The sequence below is a fragment of the Hypanus sabinus genome, chromosome 8, assembly GCF_030144855.1.
Source record: "Hypanus sabinus isolate sHypSab1 chromosome 8, sHypSab1.hap1, whole genome shotgun sequence".
In the NCBI taxonomy this organism is placed as follows: domain Eukaryota; kingdom Metazoa; phylum Chordata; class Chondrichthyes; order Myliobatiformes; family Dasyatidae; genus Hypanus; species Hypanus sabinus.
In genome coordinates, this window is record NC_082713.1 from 162,948,175 (window position 1) to 162,963,973 (window position 15,799).

Genomic DNA, 15,799 nt, shown 5'->3' on the forward strand with positions numbered 1-15,799 from the left:
TCCATTGGTTCCCATTCAACCACAGTGCATGTTGTTTCTTCAAGTAATTATAATAAATTGCCTGAACATGTTTCCCTTTCATAAAACCATGTAGGCTTTGCCTTAATCTTTTCCCTAAAGTGCACTTCTACATTTAGTAATCACTTCTAATAATTTCTTTCCAACAAAAATTTGAAGGTTCATTTAATATCAGAGTATATAGACAGTATACAACCTGAAATTCGTACTCTTCACCACAAGAAACCCCATAGAATGACTGATGGAAACATTGGAGCCCGGAAGCCTCCTCTCCCCTCACCTTTCACACAAACAACAGATGCTAAGCTTAACTAACCTGTAGCTTCTTGCTTTCTGTCTCCCTTCTGCTTTGAATAAAGCATTTGCATTTTCTCGTTTCCATTCTCAAAGAGCACTGAGTTTAGGTGCAATAGTTACATTTAAAGTCAGAGAAATATATATAATATACACGTACAAACAAGCTGGAGGAACTCAGCAGGTCGGGCAGCATCCGTGGAAACGAATAGTAAATGTTTCGGGCCGAGACACTTTGTTGTATACGATAAACATCCTGAAATTCTTTTTCTTCGCAAATATCCACAAAAACAGGGGAGTGCTCCAAAGAATGAATGGCAGTTAAACGTTAGAACCCCAAAGCCTCCTAGCTCTCCCTCCCACACATAAGCAACAGCAAGGCAACGATCCCCCCCCCCCCCACCAGCAGAAAAGCATAGTTGTAGATGGGTCATATTCTGCATGGAAGTTGGTAACCAGTGATGTGCCTCAGGGATCTGTTCTGGGATCCCTTCTCTTTGTGATTTTTATAAGTGACCTGGATGACGACGTGGAGGGATGGGTTAGTAAATTGCTGATGACATAAAGGTTGGAGGTGCTGTGGATAGTGTGGAGGGCTGTCAGAGGTTACAGCGGGACATTGATAGGATGCAAAACTGGGCTGAGAAGTGGCAGATGGAGTTCAACCCAGATAAGTGTGAAGTGGTTCATTTTGATAGATCAAATATGATGTAAGAATATAGTATTAATGGTAAAACTCTTGGCAGTGTGGAGGATCAGAGGGATCTTGGGGTCCGAGTCCATAGGACACTCAAAGCAGTTGCGGAGGTTGACTCCATGGTTAAGAAGGCGTACGGTGCATTGGCCTTCATCAATCATGGGATTGAGTTTAAGAGCCGATGGGGAACATGCCTTATGAGAATAGGTTGAGTAAGTTCAACCCTTTCCCTTTGGAGTGATGGAGGATGAGAGGTGACCTGATAGAGGTGAACAAAGTAATCATGTGGATAGTCAGAGGCTTTTTCCCAAGCCTGAATTGGCTAGCACATGAGGGGCTAGTTTTAAGATGCTTGGAAGTAGGTACAGAGGAGATGTCAGGGGTAAGTTTTTTGTGCAGAGAGTGGTGAGTGCGTGGAATGGGCTGCTGGCGGTAGTGGTAGTGGCAGAAGCAATAGGGTCTTTTTAGATACTCCTGGATGGCTATATGGAGCTTAGGAAAATAGAGGGCTATGGGTAAGCCTATGTAGTTCTAAGGTAGGGACATGTTCGGCACAAATTTGTGGGCCAAAGGGCCTGTATTGCGCTGTAGGTTTTCTTTGTTTCTATGTTAAAAGGGTGACCAAAACCGTACACAGTATCACACACAAAATGCTGGTGGAATGCACAGGCCAGGCAGCATCTATAGGAAGAAACACTGTCGACGTTTCGGGCCGAGACCCTTTATCAGGACTAGAGTATTCTGAGTACGGCCTGACTCAATGACTGATGCAATAGAACACAATGTCTCGTCTCCTATATTCATTGCACTGACTGATTAAAGCCAGTGTGCTAAATGTCTTTTTCACCAACCTATCTGTGATTCCACTTTCATTGAACTATCTACTTGTCCGCCTTGGTCCCACTGTTCCAATACACTCCTTACTGCACTACCATTTATATTGTAAGTCCTGTGCTGGTTTAACTTTCTAAAATGCATCACCTCACATCTGTCTTCTTTGAAATCCATTTGTCATTCATCAGCCCAGTTCCTTATCTGTGTGATTAAGTGTGTACATAATGAAGAATTTCAATTCCCAGAGTGCAATGTGAACTGGAAGTGACATGAGCTGGTCACATGCGATTGAGAAAAGATAGAACCATTCTGTAAATAAATATGTGCCAACATTAAAACCCACGCTGGAACTGATCGAGGTCCCATTGTAATCTACAATAACATGCTTCATTATCAACAACACCTCCTAATTCCATGTCATCCACAAACTTCTTGTATTTTTGCATCCAAATCATTTATATCAGTAACAAATAACAAGGGTTCCCTTTGCAGCACATCACTAATCACTGGCATCCGTACTGAGAAACAGCCTTCAGCCACCACCCTCTCCTTCCTATCTTTGAGCCAATTTTGAATCCACCTAACTAGTTCCATCTGGATCCCACAGGACCTCATCTTCTAGAGCAGCCTACCACAAGACCTTGTCAAAGGCCTAGCTAAAGTCCAAATATTAAAAAAAATCCATAAAATCAATGTTTGCATTGAGTATGAATCAATTTGATTTCAGTCCGATAGCATTATCTAAGTGGCATACTTGATCTCTGAGTATCACATTAAGTACCGCTTTCCACTTGGGAAGCACAAATTGAAGTAATTCCTCCTTCTCCCTATCCGCCGATAAATTCAAAATGTGTAACGTCAAGAAACCTCTTGTTCTCTTGTCATGTGATTTATATCATCCTTCAGAGGATAACAGAGGAATTTCTTATTTGCGACAGCATGAAAATTAATCTCAACATTTACTATGTTACTTAGTACAGATACTTGGGTTTTTTTAAACTCTGAAGAGAACTTAAAGTTTGTGGCATTTTGATAGGATCACTAAAATAAGAGAAACATAATTAACCCAGGCACACGAAGTTAAAAAGTAGCTGAAACTGTTCCCAACCATGAGTCTTGCTTTTCCACATGGAATATTTTTCAATAGACCCCTGGCTTTCCATCTGTATGAGGACAGGCATGAAAAGAGAATAGTTTCATTCTGTGATACAAATGCTATAGTTCACCCTTTGTACCAACTCAGTAGCTCCATAGCTCTCCCTCATTGATTCTGTTCCCCACTGCTTCGAGGGCAACATTATGAAATTTTCAGGATCACCCCGGAAGGGTCAGTAGGTGAATCTAATGAATTTGTTAAAAATCCAATCCAGAAGTACCAAGTGCTAGAAGTACCTGGCAAATCAGGCACCAGCCATTGATAGAGAAATTATAAAAATGTCTTTGGTCAATGGTCCTTCATCAGAACTAGAACAATGAAAAAAAAGAATATGTCTTAAAATGCTGAGATGGGTCTCTGGTCATTGACCTGCTCTCTACTATAACAGCCCCAGTTCTCTTCAGCCCTCCCACTCTCTTCAATTTAAACCCTGCCTGCTCCAGTCCTGATCAAGGTTCCTTCTCTAGAAATGTTGAAGCTGCTTCCCTCACTTTGGATGCTACTGGTCCTGCAGAGTGCTCTGGCATTTTCCGACGTTGTTTTGTATTTCAGCATCTGCAGTATTTTGATGCTTTGAACAAAATATATTTTGTCTGTCAAGCAATTTTACCAGTGTTCTCCTGATCAATCAGCATTAACTGTATTTATGTTGCAGTGAGTGATGGTAATATATTCTGCCTTCTTTCTGTATGTTGTCTGTAGATTAGACATTTAATTTCTTTCCACTATTATAGCTTCAGCAATATTTACCTTTCTTTTTTTATGAAGTTACTGAACTTTCTTTTCTCTCCTTTGACTTACTGATCATTTGCTGTTCCTTGAAAGTTTCTACTTCAGTTTTGTCTGATAACTAATCCCCATGCAAGTGGTACTTGTTTCTTTTAAACTATTCACTTTCCAATCATTTCTTACTACTTAATAAAGTCTTAAAGCTTCTGCAAATACCTGAGCAGGAATTAGTGGAAGCAGTCATGCCCTGAAATTTCAATAGGTCTTATATCCATTAAGGAAGCAATTTTCCTTCTCTTAGCTCCCCTGATCTTACAGTCTTAGAGCACTACAGCACAGAAACAGACCCTATGGCCCCTCTCATCCATGCAGAACTATTAATCTGTACTTGGACCATAGCACTCCATCTCTTTCCCATCTATGTACCTAGTAATGGGAACGATTAATCTAATGGCATGTCCTGGCACCATACCCAAGCTGAGATCCATTTTGGCAGTGACTGCCGCAACCCAAGAAGTCTTGATTGAAGGGGAAATTCTCCCTTTAAAATATCTTCCTTTCTGCAGAGTAGCATTTGCAGAGTAATTGCTGCTTTTGAAAAGCAGCTTCGAGGTTGTCAGTCTTTCAGCCCTTTTATTTATTTTCTTTTACATTGTTAGCTCTTGATTCACTGCAAAAAGAGCTTTACCAATACTTCTTTCCTTTTATTCCTTCAGTCTCCTAATAGCTAGTATTGTGTATTTAATATTTAAATAATATTTGAGTAATCTGTATGTACGTCTATAGGTTGATTAAGCTTTCTTGTTTAAATAATTAAATTACGGTTTATATGTAAAAATACATTGAATGCATACCTCATCACACTGCCATGTGATAAGTGTGTGCCTTACTTATAGTAAACTCAAAAGTATGCCCAAACTTCGGACCCCTGTATCTTCCTTTGAGTTAGTCGAATGTTTTAAAGTTACAAACATAACACCTTGATTATCCCTAAATAGATTAAGCTTCAAATTAAATTTTAAATATTTAATTTTAAATTTTAAAATAAAATAAAATTTATGTTTTTTATTTTAAGTACACTTACATTATTTATTGAATTTAAATGGTAAAAATTCACATTACTGTGATCTTGAATGGGTTCAGCACTAAGATCTGTTGGCAGTTCAACATTCTTCTAATAGGCCCAATACCGATATAGATTCCAGGATTCAGACACTTTATTAAGAAGATCCATCAAGTTGCCTCGGCAGCTTTAAAACCCTGCAGAATGTTATACGATCTCAGGCCAATTGAAATTGATTGAAAATGCTCACTTACATAACATAGATCATCCAATGAGAGCAATTGGTTTAAAAACAGATTTCCTTTCAGGGCACTTTAGTTTTGGTTACAAGGACCTTGCAAAAGAATACCCTATCAGAATAGTTAAGATATTTAAACATAAAATATGTTTTGTAATTCATTTTTTGTTCCAACAAGGATCTGCCTTTATAAACAGTTATTTATGGAAGTGAAGAGAGCATGGGATTTCTGTCTGATACATTTCCCCTGGTGAAAGCATAACTCTAAATACTTCTTCCTTATGCATTCTTTACTAAGCATTATTTTCAAAAGCAGAGGAGAATTTTTTTGAATGCTTTTTGTGCCTGTTGTGTCTGTGAACAAAGTTACTGTAGAGAAACTGAATTTAGTGGATATAGAAGCCTTTATTCAGCAAGGTGACCAGCCGGCATCATATTTGAGACGCTCTTAGAAGAAGCTTGCTTGACCCAAAATTACATGTCATTTTAATATGCTAATGATCAAAGGTAACAGCAGGACAATTCTATAGTTACAATGCTTCCTTTGAATTACATACAGTTTTCACACATCGCCTTCACACCCACACTCCAGACACCCAACATTAATGTTAATCCTGACTGGTTCTGGGCTGCATTCATGCATATGAAGGCATTAGAGATCAAATGGTGTGTTTCTTTGTTTGCAATCAATCCCAAAATGCAGCTCTAGGAAGACCATTGTTCAGTGCCGCATTTTAATTTCAATCTATAACCTGTGTTCAGATCTGAAGACTGGCTGTTGTTGAAATTATTATTTGCTGTATGCCATAACTCCAGAGTATGGCCTAACAGTCCCATTCAGTATATAAGATAAAATGACTTGCTATACTATAAAATGTTATAGCAGTGAAGAAGGTAGCGGTTTGAATTTATTGATAAACCAGTAGACGTGGAACCATAACTCTGATTAGAAAATGGATACAATGATGCACTCATCTGTTTGTTTTTCAGCTGCAAAGTAATTTATGGGCAGGGAACAGCCCTACCAACTCAGCGGTTTCATCCTGTGTGTTACCACGTGAATCATCTCCTTGTATGTCCCCATACCCTCACTCCCATAGGAACGCCAGTGCTTACATGGGCATATCGAATCATCAAAACCAGTTCAGTCAAGTCGCTCTCAACAATCTCTTCAATGACTCTCTGTCGTGCTCTTCTGATGGACACGCCTTTGAGCCAAGGCCAGAGTGTGAACGACGTTCCTCAAGCATTGCTGTGCTTCGAATGAAAGCCAAAGAACACACAGCGAATATATCATGGGCCATGTAATGGCGAAAGTAATGAAAGGGCCGTTAAAATGCAGGACAATGTGTAGATCAATGAACCTGTGCAATTGTGTTCCTGGAAAACAGTGTGCCAAGCTGCTACATCTCAGCCAGAAAGTCATTCTAAGCCTGTCACTGGAGAACAATTCACAGGATTTAAAAAAAAATCCACAAAAACTCAAAAACAATAGAGAAGACCGAATCGGAGGATGGAATGTTTGATCAGAATGCTGAATGTGTCTTTTCAAAGAGGACGTTGTGTACCATGAATCACAGGATATTTTCAGCACAAGTTATCATTTAACACATATGTGTGTATCCACTCAATGAAAATGCTCTGAATCTCATTCCTCTGTCTTCCATTGTTACCTTTTAATTTCTTTTTAAAAAATATCTCTTCATGTCTGATTCTAGATTTTCCCTGCACATTTGTTTCTGGTAAAGCCTTATGCTTCTACAACCCACTTTGTTGGGGGAAAAAAAAAGTCCTAAGCTCTTCTGTTTTGTTTGTTGTTGATCTTAAATTTAAGTTTTTGATCAGTATTGCTATTTCAATGAAACAAAATTTCAGAGAGAATGTATCAGAGGAAATAAAATTATGTTGATTGTTGAGTTATACCAATCCAAGGATGGATTTTTTTCCCTATGATCTCCAGGTGCCAATTCACTGATCAATGAAGGCAACTGTTGCCAATGTCCACTATCAAATCTATTCATCGAATTTGAACATCTCCAATACTGTGTACATGTCATAGGTGCATATACAGTATATAGCTAGAGTGCCTAAGACTTCTGCACAGTACTGTATTTGTCAACGTGGAGTGGAGAGTGAGTTTGTAAATCAGGCGGAAGCAAAAGACGTGAGGAATGGCGAGGGCGGAACACCGCAGGAGGGGCACAAGACAATTGTCGGGGGTGTGGGGTTGGCACGGGCGCAGGCACACCCAACCCTGAGACACCAGCAGAGGTAATTTGATGCCAAACAATTGGTTTATTGACAATACAGAACGTTTCTCTGGTGCTGCCCACTCCCTTCCCCTTTCCCCAACTATGATTCCCTTCTCCCTGCCCCCTTATCCACTCTCAGACACATATCAGAATCAGGTTTATCATCACTTACATATGTTATGATATTTGTTTTTTTTTGTGGCAGCCGTACAGTGCATTGCATAAAATTACTATGGTACTGTGGAAAACTCCTAGGCACCCTAGATATATACACTGTAAGACTTTTGCACAAACTGTGTATTAATTTTACCTTGACTCTTTTTAAACAAAAAGAGTTCACTTTCCATTATGTCTTCTAACAAGTGAAGCCTTTCATCCCTGGTATTATTTCAGTGCTCTCTTTGTATAGGTTAAGAATTCTCCTCCAGTAAGGAGCCTAAACCATGGGGAACATTGATTTTGTTCACCTGAACACTGCTTATTCAGACAGACAGACATACTTTATTAATCCAGAGGGAAATTGGTTTCGTTACAGTTGCACCAACCAAGAATAGAGTAGAAATATAACAAAATAAAACCAGAAATAATTAAATGATAATAAGTAAATTATGCCAAGTGGAAATAAATTCAGGACTCGCCTATTGGCTCAGGGTGTCTGACACTCCGAGGAAGGAGTTGTAAAGTTTGATGGCCACAGGCAGGAATGACTTCCTATGACGCTCAGTGTTGCATCTCAGTGGAATGAGTCTCTGGCTGAATGTACTCCTGTGCCTAACCAGTACATTATGGAGTGGATGGGAGTCATTGTCCAAGATGGCATGCAACTTGGACAGCATCCTCTTTTCAGACACCACCGTCAGATAGTCCAGTTCCACCCCCACAACATCACTGACCTTACGAATGAGTTTGTTGATTCTGTTGATGTCTGCTACCCTCAGCCTACTGCCCCAGCACACAACAGCAAACATGATAGCGCTAGCCACCACAGAATCGTAGAACATCCTCAGCATTGTCCGGCAGATGTTAAAGGGCCTCAATCTCCTCAGGAAATAGAGACCTCTCCTGGTTTTTGTATAAAACTAGGAGTTTTTTAAAACAATGAAATCCTCAGCTAACCATGATCTCTACATTTTGTTATTGTACCCCTTAAATTTGTTTTCATTTTTATATGCATATTTACAGAGAAGTATCCTGTCTCTGAATGGAGCACACGGTGTTTATATCCCCTAGTTTGAGCTGGCTGACACAAGTGAGATTGGGCAGATACACTTTTTTTAAGTGATAGGCTTTGTCACCTATACATTGCAACATGCAGGGAAATCAGTTGTTTTGCATCAAACTAAATCAGTAAAGATTATGCAGTGCAGCCCCGCAAACATTGCCTTTTTTCTGGCACCAAGACAGCACACTCACAACTTACTAACTCGAACCATACACCTTTGGAACCTGGCAGGAAGCTGGAGCACCCTAAGGAAACCCAACTGGTCATAGGGTGAATGCACAAACCCCTTACGGATAGCAGCAGGAATTGAACCCCAAATGGTGATCAGCTGGCACTGTAAAAAGATGCACTAACCACTCCACTCCTGTGCTGCCCAAAGTATTGTCAGAAACTCTACGATATGGAGAAAGGAGTACTGATCAATGTAACTTCAGGATCTCAGTTGATTTTTTTTGTATTCTCTGGTTTGAAGCACGTGGTCGGCTGAATTGAAAGGCTGACAAGCTTTTGATTGGGACGTTCCAGTCACAAAGACCATAACTGGTGACTGAATAGGAGTGAAGGAAGGAAAGAGGAGGCTGGAGATCATAGAAGTGTCCTTGAAGTGATCGCAGGTGTCAAGGTAGATTGTCATTTGTGGAAGGTCTTCAGATCAGGAGATAAGCAGCGTTTGTGAAGAGACTGCAGGACTGCATTCCTACCCCACATAAATTTAAAGAAAGATGTTTACCTGTAGATGTGGTGGCTTGCATCTCTCTTCAGCTGCAAGATTTTGAGACACAAGGCTTCACTTTAATAACATACTTAACCTGCTCAACAATCTGTTTTAACCCTTCCTGTTTTTTTCACAGCCCTTGTCAGGGTTACACTTCAGGCATCTGGAATCCTTCAAAGACTGTCTGCCCTACCTTTAATTTCTTGCACATGCTAATAATATCAGCAAATTTCCTAAACAACATCTTATCAAATGCCTCCTGGAAAAAAAATGTACTCCTTTATCGATGCTTCTTCATGGAATTTATTTGGCATGATTTGATTTTCGTAAGTATGTTAGCTGGCAACAGTTAGTCAACTGAAATATTTTTTTTTGGCCATGAAATGTCCTTCGGAAGTTTAATCTGCTCCTGATGTTAGGCAGACTTTTGGTGCTTATGTAGTTTCTCACATGTTTTATTATTGTGTAACATATGCTTTTAGCTTTGAGTTCAGTTCTAATATCCAGAAAAGTAGGAAAGGTTGCGGTGAGAATCTCTGTTACTATTCCTCTAAAATCCATTGGGATTCCAGGATGTATATCTTTGAGTTGGCATTCCATTTTCATAGTTATGTATGACATAAAGGTAGGGCATTCTACCTGTCAAGTTGAGGCAAGATCTCATCAATCCCCTCCTCCCCCCACTGTAACTTCCCTTCAGATTCCCTTAGAATTTCCTGCAATCTGTTTGTACTAATCTTAATTTACAATAGCCAATTAACCTACTAGCCAGTATGCAGCAGGAACACCCAAAAGGCAGTTCATACGGTCACAGGAAGAACAAGAGAACTCCTCACAGACAGCACTGAATATCCAGATTGACCGTAGGTTGCTGGAACTATGAGGGAGTAGCACTAACATCTGCACCACTCTGCCCATTGAGTTGGATTTACTGTATGCTCCTTTGGACTTACTTCTTCGATTGTCTACTCTCCTTTCCGATCAGATTCCCTCTTCTCCACCCACCTGGCTTCATCTATCACCTTCCAGCTAGCCTCTATTCCCTCCCCCCAACCTTTTTATTCTGGCATCTTACCCTTTCCTTCCCAGTCCTGAAGAAGGACCTTGGCCTGAAATGTTGACTATCTATTCATTTCCATAGATGCTACCTGCCCTGCTGAGTTCCTCCAGCATTTGTGTATGTTGCTTTGGACTTGTGCTTTGTTGTCGCATCTCATCCCCTTCTTAAGTACTTTTGCACTCTTTATCTACAATATCTCTCTCATTCTCTCAATATACCTATATGAAGATTTCCTTTCCTCTTCTAATTTTATTTAAAATTACTGCTTCCTCGTCCTGTCAATCTTTATTCAATTATCTTCTTTGTTCTTTTTCTCTGATCTTGCTCCCCCAGCATCTGATTATTTTTGGTTAAGAATGATAATATTCTATCAAGCAAGAGGTGAATCTGAGCCAGCACAGCCGTTTCCCACCTTGGTTGATTATTTTAAATGCAGCCAGAGTTTACATTAATAATATCGCTCCATTTTGATTATATCAGATCAATCTAAAAATAACTTGTAAGAGAAACAGAGAAGGACTTCATTGATATTATCCTGCAAAGATTCTAATGAATGAGTTTATACAACATATACAGCTACTTATTATAGCATAGGTTATGAGAAGATCCAGTATGCGGCAATTTGCTATTGATATTTCTATTCTAGATTTTGGAACAGACTAGTCCCAATGCCATTAAATATACCTTCATTTGTAAAGTCCGAGCAATTACTGAGGATACGATCAACTGATCAGCTGGAGAGAGGCAGGGCAAATTTCACAGCAGGCAAAATCAATGTCAAGTGAATTTATCTGAAGTTTAGAAGGGACACAACTTCAGCAACTTACATCAATAAATGTTGCTGTTTCTCTAAAAAAAGTGCAGTTAATAACACAGTATACTTAAATAATGTCAGCTTAGCGGTATACTTTATGGGTTAAATTTCTTTCTGTTTTACAGGGTTGAAAGATAATTTACTTGAGATGTTTAATCTGCTAAAGGATTGATAAAAACAAAGAATGATCTCCTCTATGCAGGGAATGCCATAGCTTTGAAATTAGACTTTGATGATTAAAGTGAAATTAGAGAATACTTTTCAGACAATGGTCAGTGAAACTTTCAAACTCAGCTCTTCAAAGATTGTGGATGGTGAATCAGTTAAAACTGTAGATGCTGAAGTATATTGGTACTTGCTGGGTTAAGTATTCACTTGGTGCCTGTTGCGCCACTGGCATTTAGGGCACCAATGAAGGTCCTCCATCTTTGGCACTTTCAGGACTTCCTTCATCATGTCAGTAGCTTCCTCTCAGTTTTCACTCCTGTCAGTCATGCGAGACCCAGATAGAGACACAGAAACACTGTTGCACACAGATATAGAAGGATTCTTCATTGCTATTTCCATAACAATTTTGTTTTACCAGTCAGTGTTTTTAGCCCTGATCTAAATCCCTGAACCTAGAAGACCAGTGGACCACTCTTAGTTTGACCTCTACCCTTTGATCAGAGAACGTACGCTGAACATCTCCTTTAAACTTCCCCCTTTAATTCTAATTATTTTTATTTTTTATTCAATTATTGAGATACAGCACGGAATAGGCCCTTTAAACCACACCGCTCAGCAACCCTCCAATGTAATCCTAGCCTATTCATGGGACAATTTACAATGACTACATAATCTACCAACTGGTAGGACATTGGATAGTGGGAGGAAACCAGAACGTCCAGAGGAGACCCATATGTTCATGGGAAAAACATACTGGAAATCAGGGGTTCCCAACCTGGGGTCCACAGACACCTTGCTTAATGGTATTGGTCCACAGCATAAAAAAGGCTGGGAGCCACTCTCACATTAAATCTATCCACTCGTGCATTCAATATTTCCATCCTGGAAGAAAAGGTGCTGACTATCTACCCTGTCTATAGCTCTCATAAGTTTTATATGCTTCTATCCAAGGTCATCTCCCTGCCTCTGATACTTCAGAGAAGAGAATCCATGTTTGTCCAGCTTCTCTTTATAGCCAATGCTCTCTAATCCAGTCAACAGCCTGGTGAATTTCTTCTTTATTATCTCGTTGTAATGCAGTGGCCAGAACTGCTCGCGAAGCTCTGAATATGGCCGAACCAAACCTTTATACAGCTGCAACGTGACTTACTGACTTTTCTCGTCAAAGCCTTAACTGGTGAAGCCTTGCATCTGTACACCCTCTTTACTAGCCTGTACTCTATTTGCATTGCAATTTTCAGGGAACTATGGATTGGCCTCTGGCCTCCCCTCTCCCTGTGGCAGGAGTGACACCTCTCTCCTTTGTTAGTGAGAGAGAGAGAGCTTGTGGCATGTTGAAGTGTTGGGATGAACAGTGTTTATTTATGGACCCTAGATCATGGTCTCTCAGGGGCTCTGCTGTTACTTGCACAGTGGGTGGTGGGGGCTGAGGTAAGTGTGGGGGCAGGGTTGATGCTTTGCTGCTGCTTATGCAAGGGAGGAGGGAGAGGGGGGCTTTGGGGTTTTAATGTTTTTCTGTCATTCACTCCCTGGGGTTTTCCTTCTGTTTTATGGATGTCTGTGAAGAGTAAGAATTTCAGGTTACCGTATACACTCTCTGATATTAAATTGAACCATTGAACATCTGTGCTCCTGATGGTCCTGCCATTTAGTTTATACTCATCCCTTCCATTTCATTCCCCAAAGTCTAAAGGCTGATTGATACTTGTGTGTAGAGGCTATGCCATAGCCTACACCTTAGCCCTGATTTTTACTTCTGCGTGGGCTCTACACCGTAGCGAGCATGCGTAACACCAAAACGCTAGTTGGCGGTGGGGTTTCTATGCCTCTGTTTTGAGTTTCTTCGTGAGAGACATGGACGAGGAAATGCATTTCAAACATTTTCGCATGTCGGCAGGTAGACTTGATGATTTGGTTCATCTATTTTGCATCGGTGTACAGACAAGGCAGAGAAGAAGCAACCGCAAATGCGTAGGAGGAAATGTGATGCTACTAAGCGGACCAATCACAGTTGTTGCGGTCTGCATCGCCGTGACGCTTGAGTTACTTTTTTGGGAGGTGCACGTCACCATACGGAGTAGGGTATGCGGTACCTACGGCGTAGATGTGACGCACAAGTATAAATCAGCCTTAACACTTCACACTTGTCTGGTTTAAACTCCTTCATCCATTTCCCTCTCTCTGTCTCCAACATACTTATAGCCCACTGTATCTGAGGAACAGCCTTTTTTATTCTCTATAGCTTTGCCAGTTTTTGTATTGTCTACAAACTTGTTTAAGTTTTATTACCAAATACATAAATGTAACCATATACAACCCTGAGATTCATTTTCCTGCAGGCATACTCAGTAAATCTATGGCATAGTGACAATAACAGGATCAATGAAAGAGTAACCAGAGTGCAAAAGACAACTAACTGTGTAGATACAAATATAAATAACTAGCAATAAATAATGAGAACATGAAATAGAGAATCCTTAAAATGAGATAATTGGTTCTAGGAACATTTCAATGATGGGCAAACGAGTGTAGTTATCCCCTTTTGTTCAAGAGCCTGATGGTTGAGGGGTAGTAACTGTTCTTGAAGCTGGTGGTGTGAGTCCTGAGGCTCTTGGACCTTCTAGATGATGGAGGCAGTGAGAAGAGAGTGTGGACTGAGCTACTAATCAGCTTTCCTCCATTTTCATTGATTTTATTTAAATATAAACAGCAGAGGTCCCAGCACTGATCCTGCAGTACACAATGGTCCCATACCTCCATTAAGGACAACATCCCTCTACGATTGCCCTCAGTCTTCTATGGGCAAGCCAATTCTGAAACCAATCCACCTCGTATGTTGTGGTGAACTACATATACCTGTCTGGATACGCGTCCCTGCTGACTGCTCCTGTGGCTCCTCCCACTGACCATGGCTCCTCCCACAGACACCGGTATAAAGGCGATTGAGGCCTGAGCCCGGCCCTCAGTCTCCAGGATGTAGTATGGTGGTCAATTGCTGCTTGTTCTTTCTTCCAGTCAATAAAAGCCAATATCTCACCTCACGTCTCGGAGAGTTATTGATGGTGCATCATATGTGTGGATTGCAAGTGCTTTAATCTTCTGAATCAGCCTACCATGAATGATCTTGTTTAAAGTTTTACTGAAGTACATGGAGATAACTGCCTTAACCTCATTAATCATCTTCATCACCTCCTAAAAAAAAGTCAAGACATTTCCTGCTCCAAACTGATGATCGCTAATAAAACTGTTCTTTTCCAAATGTGAATAAATCCTATACATAGGAATCAACTTCAATAATTTTCCTACCATTGATGTAAGGCTTTCTAGCCAATAATTTCCTGTTTTATCCCAATTCTGTTTCTTAAACAAAGGAACAATGTTGTCCATTGTCAATTTCTCTGATCTTTTAATCACACATGCACAATCCCACCTCAAAACTGGCAGAGTATGCAGGAGGATTCTTGCAGTCTGAAAAGTGCTGAGAACTAGCACAAGGAGAACAGTTTCGCCCAATTATTCTAAAAGTAATGGTAATTGTGTGTTAAGTATGTGGGTTATAACCAAAGGAAAGATGGCTGGAGTCGTGTAGCAGTTCAGTGCATCAAAAATCAAACTTACAAAAATTAGCAAAGATAGCAAGAAGAAAACTGCCAATATTTACAAAATGATATCTACCAGAAAACACAATAATAACTCCATGCTATTTTAGTCCAGTGTGAACTCCCGGCAGCCCCTATCTCTTCTCTCTCTCCCACTGAGAGCCAAAAGGCCCATTTATTAGGCACCAGGGTATGTATGACATCCATTAGTCTCACAAGACCATGGAACTGTGCCTGGAAAGTCTTCTCCAGGACGTAGGCCTGGGCAAGGTTGATGGAAGACCAGCTGTTGCCCATGAGCAAGTCTCCCTCTCCATGCCACCAATGTTGTCCAAGGGAAGGGCAAGGGCCGATACAGCTTGGCACCACTGTCGTCGCAGGAGTTGCCAAAATGAGGTTGAAGACAACGTCGGACTGCCTTAGGGACTCCAGCTCCGGGTTTGTCCTCAGGGTTTACTCCCGAAGCCTTTCCCATGAGTGGGTATGGCCGCAAAGCAGTGAAGGTTTGAAATCAGAGTTTTCCCTCTCTTAGATGGACTGCCTTCCCAGGCTGACGAGCTCCACCTATCCGAAAGGCACCAGAGTATACCAGGTTTAATTACCCACAGAGTGAACTTAAGCCTGCACACAAATCCAAAAACGATGCATTGCACAATGTAGTTACAATCATGTTGCAAAATAAACAGAAGTGCATACCTTAAATACAGCAGACAAACAATATATACATGTTTACACATCCCCATTACAAAAGAAATGCAATATTCCACTGTGTATGGCAGGAAAGGCACCATAAAGCCAACATGAGCTCTTGGCTTAAAACCCATTATGAGAATATACCAGGGAAGACATCGAAGTACACACACTTAGCACAACAATGGCAGAATGTCAAGGCAACGTTCGAGCTTGTGTCAATGCATATGTGTAATGAGTGTGTTTACTG

The 15,799-nt window shown here is 40.5% G+C and overlaps 1 protein-coding gene across 1 annotated transcript in view; it reads left to right on the forward strand.

The window, feature by feature from the left end:
- Window positions 1–6,949, forward strand: part of alx1 (ALX homeobox 1) — a 42,560-nt gene extending 35,611 nt beyond the window's left edge. Inside the window, exon 4 of the mRNA XM_059978421.1 lies at window positions 6,020–6,949. Coding sequence (XP_059834404.1) covers window positions 6,020–6,337 — 318 coding nt within the window. The 3' untranslated portion in view covers window positions 6,338–6,949. The remainder of the gene's footprint in view (window positions 1–6,019) is intronic.
- The last annotated feature ends 8,850 nt before the right edge of the window (window positions 6,950–15,799 follow it).